At 31.0% G+C, this 24829-nt stretch overlaps 1 protein-coding gene across 4 annotated transcripts in view; it reads right to left on the bottom strand.

Moving 5' to 3' along the window:
- Positions 1 to 354: 354 nt before the first annotated feature.
- LOC136985031 (nephrin-like) overlaps positions 355 to 24829 on the bottom strand; it is an 86862-nt gene continuing 62387 nt past the window's right edge. Inside the window, exons 3-23 of one of the 4 annotated variants that reach the window (XM_067282221.1) lie at positions 24129 to 24250; positions 20475 to 20532; positions 18903 to 19055; positions 17731 to 17898; positions 17168 to 17458; positions 14967 to 15178; positions 12522 to 12609; positions 12246 to 12382; positions 11928 to 12081; positions 11678 to 11736; positions 11234 to 11477; positions 7629 to 7925; positions 7086 to 7364; positions 6526 to 6831; positions 6035 to 6322; positions 4504 to 4680; positions 4203 to 4232; positions 3944 to 4092; positions 3271 to 3382; positions 2641 to 2753; positions 355 to 2184 (exon numbers count right to left, since the gene is read on the bottom strand). In XM_067282221.1, the coding sequence (XP_067138322.1) occupies positions 1924 to 2184; positions 2641 to 2753; positions 3271 to 3382; positions 3944 to 4092; positions 4203 to 4232; positions 4504 to 4680; positions 6035 to 6322; positions 6526 to 6831; positions 7086 to 7364; positions 7629 to 7925; positions 11234 to 11477; positions 11678 to 11736; positions 11928 to 12081; positions 12246 to 12382; positions 12522 to 12609; positions 14967 to 15178; positions 17168 to 17458; positions 17731 to 17898; positions 18903 to 19055; positions 20475 to 20532; positions 24129 to 24250 (3698 nt within the window). In that variant the 3' untranslated portion in view covers positions 355 to 1923. The remainder of the gene's footprint in view (positions 2185 to 2640; positions 2754 to 3270; positions 3383 to 3943; positions 4093 to 4202; positions 4233 to 4503; positions 4681 to 6034; positions 6323 to 6525; positions 6832 to 7085; positions 7365 to 7628; positions 7926 to 11233; positions 11478 to 11677; positions 11737 to 11927; positions 12082 to 12245; positions 12383 to 12521; positions 12610 to 14966; positions 15179 to 17167; positions 17459 to 17730; positions 17899 to 18902; positions 19056 to 20474; positions 20533 to 24128; positions 24251 to 24829) is intronic. The other 3 variants (XM_067282222.1, XM_067282223.1, XM_067282224.1) reach the window with 3 other exon arrangements.

Raw genomic sequence — 24829 nt, 5'->3', positions numbered from 1 at the left:
TTAATTTTAAAAAATGTTTTGTAAGGTAATACAAATACAATCTTCTCCTTTCCACCAAGAAGATTAAGATGTATTAAATCTAAAGCTATTAAGTTATATTATATGACATAAAAAGAATTTGCAGGATGATTTCATTAGCAATATAGATCTCCTGTACCCAGAAAATAATGTCATTTTCGAAGGTGTAAAATTCCCTAGAAGCAATGTGTCGATTCTTCGACTGGTAAACGGCTGAAGCCAAGCTTTCAAACGAAGAAAACCACATTTTGTCAAATTTAAAATTCAGTTTCCACCCAATTTCACATTTGCGGTGGAAAAAAATCGTATTTCGAGATTGAAGGGACACGACAAGAATTTTTATTTTCGTACAAGTTTGTATTTATTACCGTTCTGTATACAGCGAAATCATAACTTCGTATCTCCGACACAAAACACTTAACAATACAGAAAATTGTTATTAATAAGAAACAGTGATATGGACATGTAATGTTGACACAGCATTATAAACCTGGCATGTACAAAGGTCTAAAACAATCAGCGAGATCTCCATCTGTCCACAATAGCGCATCACACTTCATTTACTCAAACCACTCTACACAGGATCTTTTTTTTGTGAATAAATAATTTAATTTATTGATATTTTAGTTTTTATTCTGGTGTGCTTTTTTATGTTCGGTCTAACTTACATATCTTTGGTGGGAAGAACGACTAGTGTTTTAGTAACCGAACTTAAAAATTTTTTCACGTAACAGAAAGAATAGAATTGAATCCCGATATTTTGATCTTATTTACAATATTTACATGCAATTTGATAGAAAACAAAGCGAAGGAAGATTTAGATAGTTTTTTTTTTATGTGGGCAGTTTCGATACATACTGAAGAAACATCACGCTTAATCATTCAATAGTATAAATCAGATGTGAACGGAATGTAAATAGAAGCTAAATGTGTAATACTCGATATGTAGCAACAAGGAATCAAAACATTTGCTATTCCAAAAACGTGCCCATTCTTTCTCGTTGAAAGTTAGTTTAAACATTAAAAAAAATGCAGTCGAGATAAATAAGTTATAAACGAGTATGGTCCCTTTTTAAATGTGCTATGCTATGTTACAAAATATAAATTGCAGTGATGAACAAAGCAAATATTGCAAGGAATATAATAAAATTATATAAAGTAAAAGAGTTCGATTAATAACATCAATCTTCTCTTAGTTAAGATGGTTCTCACCTTGAACATCGACGACGATATACCAAGTAATTGCCATCTGCAGACATAAACATAGGCACAAACGACTTCGAATTGATTCTTTTTTTTACAGGCACTCTCTTATCTCTCGGCTCTGTTCTCATAGTAGTTTTCCACGGATCAGTTCCTTTGATTTTCTGCTGATTACCTAATTTTTATAGTAACAACATTTGGAAAAGGACGTGTTTATAAAGATAATACCCTGTTCCCAAGACAGTTTTTAATACTCAGAAACTTCCAACGGAAGAAATAACGGTGGAACAATTTTCCACGGACTCTTTTGCAACTTCCTTCAACGTACGTTTGCTGAATCGGTATAAGGCACTCGTTTAAAATCACATTCTTGTTACTGTTAATTAAACGACGGTGTAAAGCTGTGAGCACCAAAATTTTGTGGTATAATTACACCGTTTGAATAGGCAGGAACCTCCGCTAACGAATACATCTGGGCTTCTTTAAAGTTTATGCCATTGAATCCATCGCACGGATCGTTCGAATGAACACATACACGTACACAGACACATCTACGAGTAAACACCCCCACGACATTTATTTGCAGCTTTCCGGAGCACGTGTCGACTTTGACGAACTTCCATACCTTCGGATGAAAGGAAGGGACCTGGTCCCACACTAATTTATAGTTCACCAGACGAATAGGTGTAGCGGAGACTGGCGTCATACAAGATGGCCGTCCATTTCGTCGCGAACAACAACACCATCTGGCGGAGGCACCATCTGATGAGATTGGTGAGGTGGCACGGGGGAACCCTGGTAATTTGGATTGAACGTTGTAAGAAGCGGAGTGGCGTTGGCTACCACATGCGGTGCAACTGGTCCTACTGGATAAGGAATGTAACGAGCATTCTCACACATGTCGATATTTACAACACTAGCGTGCCCTGGTACTATCGATGGACTTCCGACTTTGTATCCCACCTGTAAAATTTAAAATAATATATTATAACGTCCAAAAGATTAAATCTCACTTTTAAAAATAAATTTAATCCAATGTTAAACATTAAACTTAAATAACTTTAAAATTGAATAACTTCAAAAAAATTTTCTAATTCGATTTAACTTTTTCCTAATTTAGAAATGGCGAATAATTATTTCCAACAATTTTAATTACAGTTTATTTTATTCTCAATGCTACTATTGCTTGAAGTACAAAAATTACAATTCGAATTAATCTTCTTGGTTTACAGAATTAAAATTAAAATTTTAATCCGTCTGTAATCATTTTTATAACAGCATTTGCAACGAAAACTAATTAAAATTTATATTTTACTGATTCGACTGTAGTTAAATATATAAATATATATTATCAAAATAAGAAAAAGTAATAGAAAACAAAGTTTGAATCATATTTATTTGAAATCAATGTCCACTTACCTTTTGATTATAAGCATTTCTCCTTAATGCATCCGCATATGTATCTTCTTCGGCTTCGTAAATATTTTTGTTTGGTTTTTTAGAATTTTTTTCCAGCGTACTATATCGAGAAACTGAAAATATCCGTGAAAAATCCGTTAAATATACTTCTGTGTCATTAACTTCCTATCCAAACATTTCACTGTTATTTTAAAACCAATCGTTTTCTAACTCGTTAAAAATGAAGACATTTAAGAAGAGCTTAACCAGATTTAAAACATTAGTGAAACATTAGAAAAATATTCCTTATAAACCTCGAATAAGTTTCGAAATTGCTTACTCTTTTATTCAACTTTACAATTTTTTTTTAACCATTAAAATTCCTTTTATATATTCTTACAAAACTGAGAATTTGATATGGAAATTTCTTTCTTAAATTACTACTTGTGAATATTATAAATTTAGAAAAAAATTATCGATAATTTACATTAATATTCCATTTAGTAGAGAGAAAGTTAAAATTACGGAAGGTTACAAAAATCTCTTAAACAAAAAGATGTGGAAGAGATGGAAAATAATGATAGGATATTACTATAACATATATGATTGATCGCGTGGATGTAGTAAACACAATATTTCATGTTTACCTACCTTGATCTAAATACCTATAGGTATTATACTGTCCTATCGTCCCGTCAGGTATATAGGTTCCATCACCTTGATCGATCAAGTAAGTCGTAGCTACTGGCTTCCCCTGTTCCTCCTACCGGATAAAATCGAAAAAAAAGAAAAAATTCCAACATCAATTTTATCTCGGCATGTCTCTTGAAGCATGACATAAGAATTTATTTTTTTCTCGCGGAAAGACAAAAAATTCTAAAGAAACAATGTCTTTAGACTTAGATGTTTGATGAATTTTTTCTTATTCTTTTTTAAAGTCATATTCAATGATTTCAAATGTAAACATAGCAAATCAAATTGCTCTTTTCCTAGAATTGTGTAAATTAGTTCTATTCACATGACTGTATCTCCTACTTATTCTTATGTAAATTAATTTACATTTAAATTAACCTTATGTGTATTTCGTTAAGTAAACTTCAAACACTTATAGACCACTTACAGATGTCACCTTGAAAATATCATGATGAATCTACATGGCTAAAAATAAAAAGAAACAAAAGATAGACGAAGGCTCCATAAAAAGATAGTCGTAACAAAACCTTAGATTATCGATTGATTTTTAAAGTTTACAGTTGTGACATTTGCGCGAAAAGGGTTAAAATATTAGAGACAGATGTGACAGAAGACAAGATTCTACACTTACCGAATATTCTCCAGTGCTTCTTCCATCAGAATATGGTTCACTTTTTTCCGACGTACAACTTAATGTTTCTCCGTTCATAGTCTCATTATAGCTACTTGGAGCATACATTTCGATGGTCGCCGCTTTGCTACTGCAGTGGTCACTATCTTCTGAAACAATACGAAAAATGTCTTACGAACAAGCGACATATAGTCAAATTTATCGAGAAGAAAGATAAACAAGAAAATGGTAATACCGTAACCGTTAGTAGCATACTTACTTTGGCATAACTTTGCCAATCGCTGTAACACTTACAAATGCAGCATGCAGGAAAGAAACAGAAAAAGATGTACGATAATAGAGTGACTAATAGGAGTAACACATCTCGAATTTCAATTCAGAAACAAGTAATTCTAAGTTATAAATTAGAAAATGTATAGAAGGGCGTTTTACAAAGTTAGATATTTTTGTAATGAAATAATAAAATTTGGATAAACGCGTATTTTTAAGCCACTTATATTACTTCGGTAAGAATATAGATAAATTATAAGAGGATGAAAATTGATCGGATTTTCCCCTACCTTCCTCTAATCTTTTCTTTCTTCTCTTTCTCACAAAGCAGATTACCAAAATGATATTTAATATTAGTAGAAAGCTTCCCACAACAGAAACTGTGATGATAATGATTCTTGGTATGTCTCCTTTGCCCGAGAGCACTTCCGTTATCACTGGTTTAGTCTCATTTTTAGGTACTTCACCTGTTCAAATAGCAAAAATATTTTATATAATAAGTTCGATTTTAAATTTCTTATATATAATAAATGAGATACCGTAATTGCCAAAAAAAACAAAGCATTTATCCTTGAAGTTTGAAAATTTTAATGGGAAAAATATTTCAAAATTCCCAAACGAATACAGCTTCATTTAAATATTTTTAATATTAAATATCAATTTCGTTCGCTTGAATTATTTGTTTATTTTATCTATTTTTTTATAACCAACAATAAATATAAAAACATATCTTTGTTTAATTAATACAAAAATTGCTATAGGGTGAATAAAATATTGCAATTCTTTAAAGTTGAGGAGAGAAAACATTTTATATTTATCCAGACAATTTTTAATAAGTATTCGCCATCTGTTATTTAAAACTTTTTTCTTATTATAAAAATAATATATTATCTCTTGTTATATAATTGAAAATATTCTATGATATAACTCATTAAAATATTTAATATTTATGCGAAAGATACATAAAATGTAAAGAAATAAAACATGTCAAGACAAAAATAAAAGAAAGTAGTTAAGAAAGAACACCCCACTAAATCAAAATCAACGAGAGAAATGTGTAAAAAGATTATAATTAAGTACAACCATTGTTGTGTGCATGGCATCTTTTTCGGAAAAAAAAAAAAAAAAATAGAGAAAAACCCACATGATCCCATTTTCTTCTACACAGAATTTGCATCGAATAAATTTTATTTTACAAACACAGAATAATAGAGAGTGTTTGAATAAGATAACTGAATATTCGCCACCCTATAAATGATGGCAGAAAACACCGGATGGGAGGGAATGATATTTCGACGATATCGCACACGAAAATGGTCTCCACGGAAATTCCTACATTGAAAGATAGAAAAACGCCCAGTCCGGCCCTTCGACAATAAAGGAAGTAACCGATCTACGCTATGAAGTTAACATTAAAAGAACAAAGTCTAAACAAACAAAAATATATCGATTTTTCTTTTATTATTTAAAAAAGTTCCTTTTCTCCTATACCATACCAGTTCTTGGCTATTGAGCACGAAATTCAGGAAAATATTTTTATTATTATTATTTTTTCCTACTGTCAGAGCTCGAAAATAAAGAAGCAAAGGGGTGTTTATTAGACTCACCCATTAATTCTATAACCAACGATTCAGGGCGTTAGATCCGTTTGTTTCGTGACTCTCGGGAGTTGCTTATATGTTTAACTAACCTACGCCTCCTAGTTATAATAATTCCTGTACAGTGCGCAAATTAATTAAATTTGAGAGTAAACGAACGGGATCGAAAAGAAGAAAATGTGTTTAAAAAAAATAAAATTATTGTAAACTTCTATATACTCACTTGAAGTAGTGACTCTGACGAACTTTTCGGAGACTGAACTTTCTCCCAGTTCGTTGATAGCAATCAATTGAAAGACGTAAGTAGTTCCAATCTGTAAATTTGTGACCGTAAACTCGGTGGCGTTGGAAGGAAACACATCCGTGAACATGAGTGGGTAACTATCCAGCACCTGGTACCTGACACGAAAAGATTGCTCTCTTCCACCGTCGAAACCCGGTAGCCATTTTAAACGAACAGAGTCATGCGTAACATTAAGTGCTTTGATATGAATGGGAGGATCTGGCACGGCTGTTAAACCATCCAAAAAATTAATAAGCGATAAGAATTGGTCATAAAAATACTATCTACACGGTAATTAAGACAAAAATAATAAATTTATTAAAAAAAATCTCTATTATTCTAACATTAAATATCGTAAAAAAGAGAGAGAGAATATATTAAATACTAAACTCTATTTCTGAAATTCGATTTTTGTAAGTTTTTCGACTTACACAATCCTTCTAAGCTGATGGTACTCCTGTCAGTTCCCAATTCATTCCTGGCAACGCAATCGTAAGATCCGTAATCCACGGTACGGATTTGATTGACGTTAAGAACGGTTTCCCAGGTAATATAATCCACTTGGTACGATTCCATTTCGAATTTATTACTGAGATAATCTCCAACACTCTCCCCGTTCCTATACCAACTGAATGTAATATTTGGTGCACCGTTGGCACGACACGTGATTTGAGCATTTTCTCCTTTATCACCCGCAGCTTTTAAAAATGGAGCAGACTTGTCGATAACTGGCTTATCTGTGGAAAACATTAAATAGGATTGAGTCGGGTTTAAATAGAGTCCCAGGTGAATCAGTATCGTCAGAAAAGAATCTAGAAAAGGCATTTCTACAAAACAAGTAAATTATCTTTTCGATTTTAAAGAATTGCAAAGCGTAGAATTTCTAAGCGTTATGTTTATATATATTTTTATTACTACCGATCTCCTGGTTATTTAATATTTTACATTTAAACTTGTAAATTTTCAAATCGCCTTAGGACAAAAAACTCACGTTTCACGACGAGAATTGCAGTTTTGGCATCTTCTGTGCCAACACCGTTGTTGGCTGTGCACGTAAACTTTCCCGAGTCGTCTCTTGAGACGTTGTAGACAGTTAAGTAAGATTTTCCGCCTTCGGCTCTCTGCTGAGTTCTTATCATGTCGAAATCGGAGCGCGACCACGTGATCAGATCGTCGGTGATGGGGTTGGCATCAGCCACGCACTCCAAGAAGGCATTATCCCCTTGATCTACAGTAACGATCTCTGTTATCCTCGTAATTTTCGCACCACCTGATAATATAAACATATCTTATGTAAATAATTTAAAATTTAATTGCTATTCTTTTCTATACACTAAGTGTAAAGCAACCATTAATTAAATTATATTAATAAACATTATAGCGTGTTAGTAGCCGAGGTAATAAATATGCATCAAATTTAATATCCGAAAATTTTCAAGTAAACATTTTATGGTACTATTATGCGGAATAGCTCTTTTACAGGGTAGCGAAGTGAATAAAAGGGGTGACAAATGATAAAAAATAATTCACGTACGGTGAACATTGACTTGAATTGTTATTTTATTGGTGCCTTCTTCGTTAGTTGCCTCGCAGCTATAAGCACCTCCGTCGTCCCTTTTTGCTCCGTTAATATGAAGAAGAGGCCCTACAGCAAAGATCCTGTACTTTGTATTGTCCGCATCTTCCACGCTGGGTACGACGTTTCCACCAGTTGTCCAAGAATATGTGATGGACGAAGGATTGGCTTGAGCGGTGAGATTGATTATAGTTGTCTCCCCTTCAATAACGTCGTAGGTCTGGAGGGAAAACGACTCTGGAAATTCTGGTTTGTCTGAAAGATTCAGTCATATCTCATTATTCATACTGGAAAATAAAAGGTATTTGTAAAAATGCCATACGCGATATATTTATATGTGTATTTGTTTCAAAGAGTATATCAATTTCTTTGACAATTGAAAAGAAATGCCAAATTCTATTTTTAAGAAAAAAATAATTATTCAAAAGTCATTTATGTCACTGCATATATATTAATTTTAACAAAATTCTCAAATATATTAAAGTGTAATATATTTATGAAATAATTATTGGTTGACTATTTAATAAACAAATAGCAAGTGCATCGTGATGTCTGTACTTTAGACGATATTTACATTATGTTCACGAATATCTTTACATCACAGATTCCAGAAAATCATATTTATAATAATATTTACAATTTAAATATTGGTATAACGCGACAAAAATAAAAGCGTAAACATTAAATATAATTCCTAATTTAAGCTTCGTTCAAACCATTACAGAAAATGAGAATTAATAACATCAATTTTAATTATAATTTTATTAATTTATTATATTGGAAATAAAGTGCAATGCATTTAATATTATTAAAATTATTTAATGGATACGGATAAATGAATTTCTTTATTTTAATTTCATTTTAAAATTTAATGAATTCTAATGTTGATTACATAATTAAAACGATTAAATTCAAGAGATTATTTATTAAAGCGGTATTAAAACTTTTATTTGTATTAAGTCAAAAACGAAAGTTTCAATTTAATGTAATGTACAAACAAAAGAAACATCTTATATTCATGTTCAATAATGTTATCGTCAATAAATAATCGAAATACAATTAAATGCTTAAAACACTGTTAAATATTCCAATAATGTAAAGATGCCTAAATCTATTTTTAAGTATAAATTCGAAAGTTTTCTATCCATTTTGATTTTTTTGCAAGTTGGAACCATTGGACACTAACAAAGACATCCAAAAATCAGACTCGTGCATATATATAAATTTTATAATACTTTATTATAATTTCATAATGAATTTTAATATAAAATTTCAGATTGATTTAATATCTAGGAAGTATATTACACTATTTTATACAAAATTAAATTAAATTAATAATTCTAAAAATTGCAGAAATATCGTTTCTTTATACATACATATCCATATATTGTTAATATATAATTTTTTTAAAAATACATTAGAAAATAAGAATGAATAATTCCTAAATATCTCTAATAATTAAAAAGTAAAGATTTCAAAAAATATATATATTTTTTTATTTTAGTTTTTTCGTTGTTTCATATTCATTGAAATGTCATTTGATCTAGTTCATTATAAGGAATGCTTTCATTAGAAAACAAAAATGATCTACCTGTATTACTGCAATCGATACTATTCTAGGATACTAATATATCGAACGTATAGCTTAGAATTTTCTGCATTATGCAAAGAGAAAATTTAAAAAAATACACATATATATATATATATATATATATATTATATACGCCTGTTAAAATTCTGGCAGTAAAATATGATAGCTCTTTTCGATCGGCTATTCTAGATCGATAAAACTTAAAAATTTCTCTCTTTTATTAGTTAAAGAAGCGATGATTAATATAATAATAGAGTTTAAATATGTATAATTTTTGTACTACATTTTCATATTCGTAAATATTTTTATTATAAATACTATAAATCGTTTATAATTTACATTAAATTTTAAAATTTTAATAAAATTCTGAACGTATTTTTTGAAAATTTTTATTATTTCTTTGGTTAGAATTGAAAGCTAGAAGAAATCTAATCTCTAATAAAGCAACAAGATTGAATCTTATATAAAAATCAATGAGAAAAAATATATTTTTATTACCGTATATATTTATTTATTTTTTACAAAATAATAAGGAAAATTATAATTATATTGTAGTAAAGTAATTTTCTATACATTAATGTATTCATTAAGTGTTTTGCAGATATTAGTTACCTATTATGTGCTCAAGTTTCATTTTTAATGATTAATTTATATTTTCCAATTTTGTTCAATGATTAACCCTTTATAAATATAAAACTATTTTCTTAATTCGAATTAAAATTCACGTTTGTTAATTTATAAGTTCATATTTCATGAAATGGACTTAGTTGAAACTTTAGCGATTAATTTTTCTGTTGAACTAATACTTAACATCTCTTCTCAATTAAAATAAATTTTACTTAATTGGAGAAATTTTTTTTTTCTTTTATAATTGACAGTTCGTGAGAGAGACGATATTTTCAATCTAAAAATAGCTCTTTCTTAAATGACAATTCTCTTCTACTTTTAGAAGTCATAATTATCTCCGTGATTTTTCTCAATTGTCAAATTAACGATTAAATAATTAAATACCAAGTTTTAGAATTATTCTTAATTTAATTTCATTATTATTCGGAAACTAACCATTATAGTGCCAAGATTTCTAAACCATTCAAACTCTCCAGTCTTTCTCTCTCTCTCTCTCTCTCCATCCTCCAAAATCCTTCAAACTTCAGAATGCTGTTTTCGCATTCTACACCGCAATGTAAGTTCAAGAACATCGATGAAATTTATAAAAAGAATTTGAAGATGTGAACTTCATTTTTAAAATACGTTATTTCAAATACATACGGGTATATATTGTGTATAGAGTAGGCTATATGTATATATTTATGTACAGTACTCTCATATTCAGTATAAAACTATATATATTAAAAATATATAAGTTTGTAAAGAAATATGACAGAATTCTTTTCATCATATAAAACTTCTTTTTTTTATATTATTATTTTTAAAGTAAACAAATAACAAAATAACTTATTTAATAATAATAAAAAAATTTTTATTGAAAGATGCATTCAGAATTCCAATTTGATATTGAATTGTTGAAGAAACTATTCAATCGGAAATTTATGTAATAAGCATAGTTGCAGGATACAATTGACTAGTTTCTTTTATGATTTCTCAAGGGAAACGTCTTACTTAATATTTATATCTAAAGCTATTTAATATAAATAAGGAATTTAAAAGTTAAATATTTTAATAGGATAATAAGGCATTTGTTTTTATAACGGGACATTTGTAATTAGTAGAGTATCTGCAATACCTGTTACATTCTAGATAAAATCTTCGCGTGTTTCGTGTTTTGAAGAAGGAAAAAAAATGTCACGCAATGAAATCATTTGAATATTTTTACTATAAAAGGCTGAGATAATAAACATCACTAGATAAAACCGATATTTAACAAATTCCGCGCTTTTTATTGAATTTTTCGTGGAAAAAATTCCCGAAGCAATTTTTTTATCATTTTAAGTAAAAGAAGAAAGAAACTCACATAGGACATTGAGCGTGACGGCATCGTGAGCACTTTGTTGCAATAAATGATTAGTGGCTTGGCACGTATAAACCGCACCGTCGTCACTGGATGTCACGTTAAGATGTAGCAAGTTTCTTACGGATTTTCCGCCATTTGGGGCATCAAACACACCATCGGGAGTACCCAACACAAGAAAGCCATCTTTCCACCACGTAATTGCTGCCTGAGGGTTACTGCTTCCAGAATCACACACAAGAGTCACCTATTTCATTTCAAATAAAAAATCATCTTCTTTCATTATTACAAAAAAAATAAATAAAAACCAAAAGAGAATACAAGAAGCGAAACATAACACAATTCTCACTCGACTTATTTATTATATGATTCGAATCTTTTTCAATAAAAATAATGTTTACTTTTATAAAACTTCTATTAGTTTCAATTTTCCGTTTTTTTTATTACCTTTTGATCTGCTTTAGGCTGTTTAGGTTTGATCTTGATACTGACTCCGCTGGGTGGAACTGAAACGGAAGTAATTTTCTCTACATTTTTGATAGGAAAAAATCTTTTTATTACATCTAAAACTATGTATAAAGTTTTATTATAAAAATACAAAGTTGAGATCAGTTTAAGAGGTTTAAGACGATTGAAATTCTTACGAATTCGAGCTAGCAAAGGAAAAATCTCGATACAAACAAAAACCAATAATTACAATGTACTGTGAGTTTGACTTTTCTGACCAAAGGCTCGGGAGCTGCAGAATTGGTGGCTTCACATCTAAAAACGGCTCCGTTATCACTGGATTTAACAACTATGGATAATTCACTGGTGACCACGTTGCCATTAGTGGTGGAAGTAGACTTGATCTGAGGAAAACAAAACAAAAAAAAAGCTCTTTTAGAGATCTATAAATAGAAACAAAAATAGCCACCAACCGAATATAAATGACGTCGAACAGAGATTTCCTTTCTGGATGCCAAAATACATCGAATATATTCCGATCGGATAAGAATGGTTTTAAAATGCCTACCTCCTTCCCTTCCCTGAACCATTTAACTGATGGCAGAGGATTTCCTCCGTGCGCCACACACGTCATCCGATGTAAAGTGTCCGTCCGGATAGGTGTTCCTTCCGCATAACCAAAGATGTTGGGTTGGTCGGGAGGATCTATAAATGGAAAGTATTCGAGAAAGAAAAACACATTTTTAAAGTGAAAAGTCCAGACTAAAGCTTCTACTATTACTAAACTTGGCACAAAAGCTATTATTTAGGCAGTAGTAGTAGAGGGGAAGAGATGATAACTTACAGAGAACACTAAGAACTGCCGTCTCCACCACAGTTTCTCCCAGGGCGTGATTAACGGCGTAACAAGAAAACATCTTCATGTTTCTCTCCTTTAAAAATTAATAAAACTTATAATTATCATCTATTCTGTTTAAAAGATATTATATTTTTTTAAATTAAAATTAAGAAAAAATTCAAATAATGATTTTACTCACAAAAAATAATAACAATAAAAACTGGATAAATTCGTAAAGGTTTTTTTTTTTAATTTTCTCTTCGTTAAGTGTAAGATTATTTTCTGTGACGTCACCGAAAAACGAAGTAAAATTAATGATGAAGAAAATAATAATAAATTACATCCGAGCCAAAATTACAAAATAATCGATTTAAACATTTTTTTTTAAATTTTAATTTTAATCTCCTTATTACTTTTTGAAAAATAAAACCACCTTATAATCGCTTTGAATTTACTTAAGAATAACATATAGACAGGAATTCGTTGTTACTTTCGAAGAGGGAGAGAAAGATAGAAAGAGAATACGTAACAAAAGTTTCTAAAATATATAAATCTCTCGAATAAATGCTATTATGTAAAATTGCGTAAGTGCTGTATGGAATAATGTATTTACTTCATACAATTCGTGGGCAAATAAAGAAAAAAATGGAAAGAATTCGAGAAATAAATAATCCAAAAATCGGAATGGAAAGTAAGAAAAAGAAGCGTCACGTTACATAAATATGAATGAATAAAAGCACGTGACTAATTCGCGCGAGATGCTGAAGTTAAACAAGAACCGGTTATTCGACTTCTATTCACGAACTACATTGTCCAATAATATAATAAATAAAAACAGAGACGTAAAGAACATATAAATAACCATAAATTAAATTAAATTATCATCAATTATTTAAAAAAATTATACGTAGAAAAATCGTTAAGATATTACTACTCTGCTGATATGGAATACAACATTCCGAAAACGTTTACTATTTCAAGATATTTTCTTCATCTTCTAACAGTTCAATAAGTTACAAAGAAAAATTATGTTAAGAGAAGTGTATCAGACATAAATATGGAAGAATTGAGAATTTTTGCCTTTACCAGACAACCGTTGACATGTTTTTAGCCATCATTCGATTGGTTTGAAGCAATTTGTTCCGGCCAGCCGAGTGTTTATGTCAACTTTACAGAGAGAAACAATACGTCACGACTTCAGCGGCAACGAAAAATACAAGACCACAAAACGGTTACTTGTTGAAATCATTTTACTTCACCTAAAGCGGGTTATACGATGTAGTAAAATCCTCATAGAGATGAGCTACCATCACTACTTAAAATAAACAGCTACTATATATGATCTGTCCGATAAGATAAAATTTTAGCTCCTTCCAAATTTTTATTTTTATTTATTTTTTCCTATCGAAGCTGCAACAGAAATCGTCAAGAAAAGTAGTCGTTACGTAACGCTACAGCTCGATGCATCAAATATTTTTTTCTTTTTTTTCAGAAAATCGAAATAAAATATATTTTTTTCTTTTTTGTTTTTTGGAAAATGTCGCGCAATATTGGAAGACGGTACCTTAGCTTTTTCTTTAAATCGAAACTTTAATTAAACGAATTTAATAACATTAACCACAAAATCTATCGATTTAAGGGAAAGATGCTTTCTTTTTCTTCCGATTTTATAACTAAAACTTCTTCAATAAAAAAAATATATATATAGTGGTAATATAAAAAACATTAAAACAATGCTTTATCAAAATCACGTAATCTTTACAGAATGGAATATCGAATCAGAACTTTAAACAATAACAATCCAATATGTTCTGAAATTTCAGTAATTCTGAGAAATTGTAGATTTCAGTCGGTTTCGTTGGGAAAAATTGATTTAATTTGTTTACGTGTTAAAACACCGTAACATATTATTTACAATTTATCGAAATATACAGATTTGTAAACTTAAAAAATAAAAATCTGTAAATTAAAATTTTTAAATTTACAATTCTGAGAAGGAAAAAAAAATTCGAAAAAAGATTGTTTTTAATCAGTTGGAAAATATATTTTTTTTTATCTTTGTAGAATTTGAATGAAGCAAATTATTTAATCTTTTTAAATTACTGCAATTTCCTTTCTTTTTTAAAAAAAATAAAGAGAGAAATAAAAATAAAATTTACTTCTAAAATGAAAATTTTCCAAATGAAAACTGACCTCATTATTATTTATTTATTTTTACAATTATTCGAAAACAGAAATAAATAGAAATCTCATTCGAGTGAATAAATTTTTAAAATTCTAACTATACATTTACTTTAATTTTAATGAATTAAGCTATTCTGTAGACGAATGTTTGACACTCTTAATAAATTATAAAGCATAGACAGATTTATCTACTACCCGAAAATTTATCATCTTTTAAGTTAATATAGACTACAGTAGATGTAAAATAAATCACGAAATGCCTCTGACCTGTCCCGTGATGGTGACAGTGATGTTGGATGACGTCACCCAGCCTCCTCCGGGGTCGGCTATGGTGGTACTGTTGGATTGTATGGGTCTTCCATCCACGACCCAAGATATTTCGGCAGGAGGATTACTCGGATCCGTAATGCACATCATGGTGACGTTATCTGCCGCTTTGGCTTCCTTGGAACCGCTAATAGTGACCTTTGCAGGAGCAACTATATATATATTAAAAAAAAAAAAAAAAACACACTGATTTAAATATAAAGTACGTAAAGTTATTTAGGTCTTCATATATTTAAGTGAATATATATTCAAATTTCGCTTTCAGAATCAAATTGAATGACCTAGTTTCGGTTACTTTACAAAATGGTTCTTGGTATAAAAGAATCAAAGGGAAAATATAATTCTCGTTTCGTGTTTTATGTACTAACCAAAGATTTCATTCGATTTATTTGGTTTAAGAGTGATTGGTTTATATATATAAAAAGCTATTCTTCGAACAAAATAGGTTGCGGCGTCAAACAGATGGTATCGAATTTTAATGTCTTCCTTATCACCTGACTTTTTTTTATACTCACTAAATTTGCCATTTTGATGTTTACATTATTCATGTGGGATTTTTAGCACGTGGCGATTATTTAAAGCATGGCAAAGGCTAAAGTGTTTGATGCGCTCTCGGTAATTTCCAACGAATTGAAGCACTTAAATATTCCTCAGAATATAAGTGGCAGAGGAAACATCGGGAAAGCACGCTAACTCTTGGAGAAACAAAACACGTACCAAACATTCCAGACTGCAAATGCTGGATAAAGTAAACATTGTGACTGAGAAAATCCGTCCCCCGCTTCTCTATCTAACCTTTATTACGAGAAAAGCTAGCAATCAATGAAAGACTCGCGCTGTAAGCTCTGCGGAAAATAAATGGAATTTTCAAAACATTCAGTTCGCGCTGTATCAACTGCATTCGATGCTTCACTTTTCAAACCTTTCCAATTTTATCAAGAAATTCCTTCCGTTCCAATATATACTTTTGTATTCGTTCGAGTAAAACAAATGGAAATTTTTTCCCGGATATCTATAGCTCTGTACAAAAGGATACGCTAGTGGATTAGTAAACATCGAATCGTTTCTTAGAAACTAATAATTTTTCATAATATTATGAATTCTAACCACGATTATTTAAATATATAGACATATGCTATTGGAAAACTTTGCTATTAAAGGTAGATATAGATTAACAAAAGTTTTTCCAATAAAAATAACAATATATATATATTTCCTCTGATTAAAATTAAACTAACAAAATTCTAAACTTTCTAATTAATGTAGAAAAAAATAGGCATAAATTTAACGTCAATATTTTACTTGGTATTTAAATAATGGAAGAATTTTTAAAGAAAAATAAAGGTAAATTATTCCTAATGTGAATAAATAAATTTACATTTTTTAAAAAATTGTATTTGCAGCGTTTGATTTAATTTTTAATGAAATCTTAAGGAAAAATAAGTAAATTAAAGCAGAGAAAATGTGGTAGAAGGTATCTCGCGCCGCATCCTCATTTACCCCATGCCGCAGTCGATCGAAAGAGGAAACGAATGGACAAAAGTGATAGTGAGTCGATCGTTAGCGAGAGATGCCGAAAGGTAGCAGACAGAAAGGGTACGCTAATGACATCTTTTTTGAATTAACCGATGAACCGTGAATCGTTGCTACAATATTGTAATAAGCAAAAGTTTTCCAATTAGTAAATAATATTAATAAAAACTTATTGTTTACAGAAATAAAGTGTTTCTAAAGACTGAAAGTTTAGTTATTAACACCAGAAAACTCATACACGGAGTAGAAATAACAAGTTAATGTATGGTAGTTAAAGGACTGTAATTCAAACGGGCGACGTTTGAAAATTTTTGCATTCGTAGAGAATATTCAGACTTCGTTTACCACTCATGACTTACAAGTTAAGAGAAGCGAAAGTGTAATGAAACCAGAGCACGTGTTCGAGTTATGTAATTACTTGAGTTACCGGTGACAAGCGAATTGAAAAGGCTCTTAGTATTCAAAGTGTTACATCTGATTAGAATTTGGACGAACCGGCGCTAGTACAATCTTTCTCTTATTCAAATAATACTTAAGAGTAGAGAAAGAAAGTCTGCTTGAAAAGAAAAGAAAAATAAACAAGAGGGAGTGAAAATTGATTAACTTACACTGAACTGTAAGTTTTGCCGTAGCCGTCATTGGTTTCGGACTGACGACATTGAATGCCTCACACTTGTACAAGGCATTATTATCAGATGCATCCACCAATATAGTGATGGTATTGGTTGACTCTCGACCATTGGTTGTGTAACTGAAATCCACCTGTTCTTCGTTCTTATACCATATAAGCTGAGCTAAAGGATTGCCGCCTCGGGATGTGCAGGAAAGGGTCAACGTATCTCCCATCCGAATAGTTTCTCCTTCTTGATAACCTTCTATTTCTGGAGGCCCCGGAGGAACTAGCCAAATAATGAATAGAAGATTAAGATTGCTTTTTATTCATTCATTATATACTCCCTTGCCTTATCAATTATTCGCTATAAGAAATCAAATACATAAAAGCTACTAAATTTTTATACATTTGTGGTATACATTTATTTAAGAAAACATTAATTACGTTTATTTCTCCCGTAAACTGTATCAGTTCTTCAAATATTACTAATGTAATTAATTAAAAAATCATTAACCCAAACAAATCCATTGTGAATTTTCAATATGTGTATCAACTTACATAAAACACTGAGTTCGACAGAAGTCCTTAATGGCACGGACAGGGCTTGGTGAACGGCTTCGCAAGTGTACACAGCCCCATTGTCATCTGGATTCGGATACAGAGTCATGGTACTAATGGCATTTTGACGATGATCGTCAGCATCTTCGACGCTCACTTCTACGTTATCTGAAACAAAAAAATGGAAGAAATAAAGGAAAAAAATTTGCAGAACCGAATCTCACGTGACCCGAGCATATATCTGCTTTAAAGTCAACGAATAAAAATCGTTACGACGATCCATTGAACCTATTCTAGAAGACAACAGTTAGAATGATGCCAAGAATGATAAAAATAGAGCAATATATTCGAGGAGTTATATATAAATACAGGTTTATACGATTTCTCCTTTGAACTCTGCTAATTTATGTAAGAATTTTTTGGTGTTATTGCTATAGGATAAAGTTAAATACTGCATATACTGTATTTTTACTATTGTTCTTCCAATAAATCTCGAGATATATGATTCAATGTATAAACCAACAACATGAAAAAATAATCTGTATCCTGCATTTCTTTACGATCCATATGAATATTTGATGTTATTTTCGGATTGGACCATTAAATATTTTATACGATTTATTCTATATTCTTTACGATATAATTAAAAGCAAATATTTTTGCTTACAAAAATTTGTATCAGCGATTAAACAAAAATCTTGCTGATTTATTCGAACCAATATTCACGGAAGATTAAATCGAAAATTAAATGTTGCGTGTTAAGTACTTAAACAGGGTTCAGCATAAAAATGAACAATTTCACTTGTTTAAGCTATCGTCATATTCGTTCAATATAATTCAATTCCACATATCACACTTTAAAAAATTCGTAAACAATTACAAAAATTTGATTTTTTTATCATAGAAAATATATTAAAAAAATTATCAAAGTTATCCATCGCCTTTACATCATGCAGGCATAGAAAAAACTGAATCATTTTCGATATAGAGTTATGAAAAATTATTGTTTTTTTGAAATATTTCTACCGTGAAATGCAAAACGATAAACTTAAAAAAAGCTTCGATACAGTAGTTATCCATTTACATCGGTACTCGTGTTTTAGACAGAAAAGTAAAGTGCAATATGTAAATCAATTTAAACCAAAATAAAAAAATAAAAAAAATAGACTTACCTGGGCGTAGTTCGACGTTTTTCCTGTACCATTTGATTTCTGCAGCAGGCTTTCCTCCTCCAACTACACAAGTAAAGGTAAGTGTTTCGGACTCTCTCACTTCCACCGTGCTTCCATTAGGATGTTGCGTTACTGTAATGGTTTTAGGCGGCACTGTTTCCGAGACAAGAAAAAACAAACAAAATATAAAAAAAATTCGTCCTCCAGGAATTATGAACTTTATGTGACTAAATGAATGACTTTAATTAACAGCAATGTATGGCTATGACAAATGAACGAGCTAAGTGAGCGTATCGATTTTTCTTCGTCTTTTCTCATCATTTTATGAGTCAATTGTCTTGCTTCTTTTAAGTTTTCCTGCTAACCGAGCAAAGAAATGACTCCCATTATGTGAAACCAACGTCGAGACTCATCGTTCTCATTATAATAAATGTTTGGTGTTGTGTGAGTTTGTTCTACCTGATAATAAATTATATCTGTCGGGAATGCTTAGCTTCTAATCCCTATAATTCGCCTTTGTACTCTAAAGGCCCATTGGTTAAAGAAACCGGTGTTGTATTAGCTAGGATACACATCTCTCCAAATCGATTTTTGTATTATTTCTGTACATTAAGCTTATCACTGCTTAGATAAGGACATTTGAGAATTAATGCACTATAACAGACAGCAAGAGCTTCTCTTTTCCGAACACGACGTGATTTAGCTTTTATATAAACACTCGAAGCGCTGTACATTAATTGCTTTCTACTCTATCATTAGATGCCAACATTATAAGAATGAGTTAAGAATATTGTACAACCATTTTTTCTTACTTTTTATCATTAAATTTAGTTAAATCGGTACTTAGCCAGAAAATGGATGTAACTTTAACGTATTAAATTTATTTAGAATTCGAACTAAAATTCTAAGCTCTCATCGAATTGAGATCATTTTTTTTCCGAAAGTATCCGAGATATCTTTAGACTTCATCGATAAAGCTACCTTTGTATAAAATTGCCATTAAGACTGTCGCTTTTAACGGGCGATATCAAAATACGGAAATTCTCGAAAGTAGAAAAATCAAAAGATAACATTTCAGAAACGATACGCGTTTACCATCCTTGTCCAAGATTCAAACATTGTATCCTCGGAAAATGCTACACAACGAAACAAGATCCAGTGTTCCTATTACATAAGTAATGACAGATCTGTCATGGATTGGAAAAGAAAGGAGTGGGTTATCTCGAGAAACAAAAATCCTTATGAAGTAGGGAGGCTTGTATCCACATGCGCTACACTGAAAAGCACTTGTCCGAGAAAGAAAAAGACATTCGCATGCTTTATCTGTCACAAGTCATTGACATTCGAACCACGAAATGAAAGAGAGGTGGTTTGAAAGTATCTAAGGAAAAACGAAAAAAAACATTTCATATATTTCTAGAGAATAATTGAGAGAGATGGAAATCTAGTGTTATTTCAAAATGCTACCGTATTAACACGTGATGCTGACTTATTCTTGTATTAATCATGATTAATCTTTCTAAACTGGAAATTATGACACTGATTACGATGATGTGATTAAAATATACTTACGTAATACTGTAACGTGTGCATCGGCCCTGATGGCTTTGTTGTTCGCTGCTGGACCAACCTGTAAAATAATAATAAAAAGAAAATATGTAACCAAGAATCAGCAACAGATTCGTATGGCATCGTATCGGAGAACTAATATCGCTCATCTATTAAATGTCAAAGATATATGAGGACTAAAGAGCTGCAGTTGCGACACAACTCTTACTAAATCCCAAATGTAATTTTAGAAAGGACTCTTGTCGAATTAGGAAAAAATTCTAAATTTAAAACGAAGTGTGCAGTAGCAGTATCGATCATAGTAAAAAATATCTTTAAGGAAAAAGAAAAAGAAGAAAGATATTTAATGTTTTAGTCAATACGAAGACAGAAAGAATCACGAAAAAGAATGGAGCTAGACTTGTACAAAGTAGATTCTACAGCTCGGCCTGATGACTTAAAGACTCGGTTCTGGCCGAAGAAAAAGCTAATGATGCAAAGAAGACCGACTACTCAAACTGACTTTTGAGAACTGCAATCTGTCATAAAATTGAAAGAATGAATATATAGTGAGGAAGTGTGTTTGCTTGTGGACTCTCGGATATTTTTTTCTCGTAAAGAATGTAAATAAAGAGTAGAACTGTCAGGTGTCGAAAAAGTATTTGGCATTTAGCCGATAGCCCGCTGAACGAAGTGCTTTTCCAGTTTTTTTGTGTTATGATGCCATATTGGATCTATATGCAGCTATCTGTCACCAACAGGGACACCATTATCGTATCCTCTGCCAAACAGCCAAAGAAGCACACAAAAAATTGTTTGCTAAATAACACAAAAGGCAAATGTTTGTGAAACTAATCGAATTGTATATAAAATTAGCACGCGTGATTTAATTTGTAGAGATCTTACAATTGATTCGAACGTGTAACATTTTATTTGTATTAATTAGTAGGCATTTGCTTTAACCGTACTCTATCTATCAATTCTGAGTGTAATAAATTGCGTAAAAACTGTTGGAAATTAAAATGAATCTTTTAAAATGATAAATTACGCTTCATTAATTTAGTGAGTGAGAATTCGGTGGGAAAAAAATCAGGAAAAATGATCAGCTGACATCGTGTGTCCGGTCAATTTATAAGAAAATGTTTGGCACGAGTTGACGAAGTAGGCAGAGTTAACATTGTTATTTTCTGATATATGACTCGATGTAACTTGATTATACTAACCGATGTTTCCTTTCAAGAGTTTTTTCAGAGATTTGAGATATCTTAATCATAAATTTTTAATTTGAAATTTTATAGTCGGCCACTGACACGAAATAAATTAAAAATGACATCAAATTATATTTAGAGTGAACGTAATCGGGAAGGAGGCCAAGCAGAGACGTCTTTAAAATATCTTCGATGGAAATAAGAAGTGGATTGTACTGTTTACTTTAAGTGAACTTTCTAATAAAATTTGCAAAATTATGCAGCCAGTGAATGTTGGAAAATTGGGATGAGGCATTTTATGTAAATGTAAGTAGTAAACTGATTATTGTTCTAACTCCTGTCATGGAAGAATTCCTATATCGTTAGCCCATTTTGCAAATCACATATGGAAATTGAGAAAAGAGCATTCAACATTTCCATCACGTCTCTCGTTTCTTTCCAGCTGCGAAAATTATGAAAAGAAAAATGCTAACATGCAAAAGCACTACGCAACTAACTTTTTTTAAAAAAATATTTTTTCCATACTATTTTTTCCATATTTACAATTTAGGACAGGACATCATCGTTCATTATAGAAACATCATTATAATATCTATCAAATTTCTCTGAATAATTATGAAGGAAAATCATTTGATTATTTCAGGATAACTAAAATCTTACGTTCAATCAACTCAATACTTTTAATTATATTGTTTAAAATAAATAAATAAAAAGAATCAAGCCGATATTTTCATTTACAAAATGAATCTAACTCCATCTGAAAATGTTGAAGATAAATTGAAAGAAATTTTACTCCGCTAATTATGCAAAAGAATTAAAATTTTTTTTTCCTTCGCTTAATTATTAACTTGATTTATATTAAGTTCTAAGTTCTTAATTTAGTTTTATTAATTATATTTTTAATGAACTCTCGATATTATATAGATATATCAAGAGAAATGTAGGACGTCAAAAGTCTAACTTGGTGACTTCCCATTTAAACAGTCCCATATATTTGGTAGGAGGTCGTTTAGACTGCGATCGAATTAGTGAATGCCACGATATTTCTGACAGAACTGTTACAGTTCAACGATTGTGAGATTGTTATCGGCACAATGAAAAAGAAAGATTTATTTATGGTCTGCTAGATATAGTGCTTTTGGTATTAATTTTATAATTTTTGGATATCTTGGGATCGATCAGAGAAGCTCTAATTGTCAAATTCTGCAAAGAGCTTATTTAAAAACCGTTTAAACATTCCACTTTGCGATTTTCTCTCCGTTTTCGTGATGGCAGAAATAAACGCACCACGAAATAATTTTCAACTATGCTATTTAAATACTTGTCAGTTAGCTAACACGAATCAAGAGAAGAATCGAGATAAGGGGCGAAGATCGCCAAAAGGAAAGAGTAAATCCAGAGGATAATTAGGAGAGAAAAGAAGCAGCGACAGAGAAGCAATCTACCACAATCACGTATCTAAACTTCACTAATGACTTGAGACTATTGTAAACTACTATTCTCTTAAAGGAGGGTCAACTATCAGAGCCGTAGAAGGATGGTTCGTCGCTTGTCTCCAATAAAGAACTCGTGACCAGATATCAGTCTAACTTTTAATTAGTCATCGGCGAGCAAACGAACGAACCGAATTGATCGGGATGTTGGTATCCATCGAAAATTTCGACTATAAAAGCGGAAAATCTCGCGGGTATCCGTGGCAAATTAAGTTATCGACGGAAAGAAATCAATCCCGTGCAGGCCTGCTCCTGACGTTCCGCTAATTACGATGGGTAAAACAAGTACTTTTTACGTTTTTCTTGCATTTCTGCCCAACTTTTAATTACCGCTGGCAAAAGAGATGGAATATTCACACGTGGGAAGAAAACTTTAATTATTGCTGAAATGTGAAAAAAGTACGTACATCTGTCCTATTTCCACAATAAAACAATATACTCTCTTGTGTTTCCTCGGTTTTGTTTTATCCCACTACAACAAGGTGACTTCAAGTTACAAAATTCCAACATCTCGGCCTGGCATACAAATTTTAATTTTCCTTTCTCTTTAAAGTATATTCATAAAAAAAAAATTCAAATATACTGCTAATGGAAATACAATTGCAACATCCAATTAACTGTAGAGTTATAAGAGGATATAATTAATATCTTTTATTATATTTTAAAAATCTGTTATGAAATTTCATAATGTTTCTTGAATGCATCTCAGTAGAGATAAATTCCTTATTGGAATTAAAAAATTAATTTCCCTGTAATTATTTGAGAAAATTTCGCATTAATTTTTACAGATCATTTGTTAAATTAATGTAATTTATGAATAAATCACTCACTCTTGTGGCTAAATATTTTTAAAGACGTATCTTGTTAATTAAGTTTCGGAAGCATTTATCACAGATATTACTTACAGTATAATTCCAGATATTATAGATAATTTTTCCAGACAAAAACGAAAATATAAAAACAGATAATTCTCTCACCTGACATTGATACTCGCCATCGTCGTCTAACTGCGCATTTTCTATCTGCAGATTGTGAACTCCATCCTGAGGATTACCTATCATCTGGTATCTGGGATAACCTGGGATTGAGCGGTCGAAACCTGGAAAAATCGATAGATTTTAGTCGACTGGCTTTCTCGCTTATTTTACCACGAAAGAAATATTCAATTATTGAAATATCGAACACTTCGAGAGATATGACTTTGTTATGATGGACTTTTCGCCCGTTTTTCTCTAGTCTTAAAAAAAAGTTTTTCCCTCTTCTTCGACCAATAGGCTTTTTACGAGGTAATTATTATATTCATTAAATTAGCTGATGCCGCGAAAAAGTGCAAAGATTTTCTATAAAAATTGTACAACATGATTTACTACTATAAAACTTCCAAAAAGTGCAAAGACGGACACAAACTCGGGTTATTGACCCGTTAGCTCGAGGGTCCAAGGACAACTTTCTGTTCTAGCTACACATTCTGCCAGTTTTTATTCTTTACTAGATGCCTCTTTTTTTTTTCCTCTTCTAGAATCTACTCTGTTTTCTCTTTTTATACAGTTCGTGCAGCACATCTACCGCGCACCTCATTATCTCCTCTCCAAGATAGAAAAGTAAATGCACTCAATTTTCTTCCTCGTGTTCAATAAAATTTTCAAAATTTTGTGTCGCTTTTGTTTCCTCTTTATAT

The sequence above is a fragment of the Centruroides vittatus genome, unplaced genomic scaffold (genome assembly GCF_030686945.1).
Source record: "Centruroides vittatus isolate TY-2023 unplaced genomic scaffold, ASM3068694v2 contig_943, whole genome shotgun sequence".
NCBI classification, from domain to species: domain Eukaryota; kingdom Metazoa; phylum Arthropoda; class Arachnida; order Scorpiones; family Buthidae; genus Centruroides; species Centruroides vittatus.
This window is presented reverse-complemented; position numbering and strand designations above follow the sequence as displayed.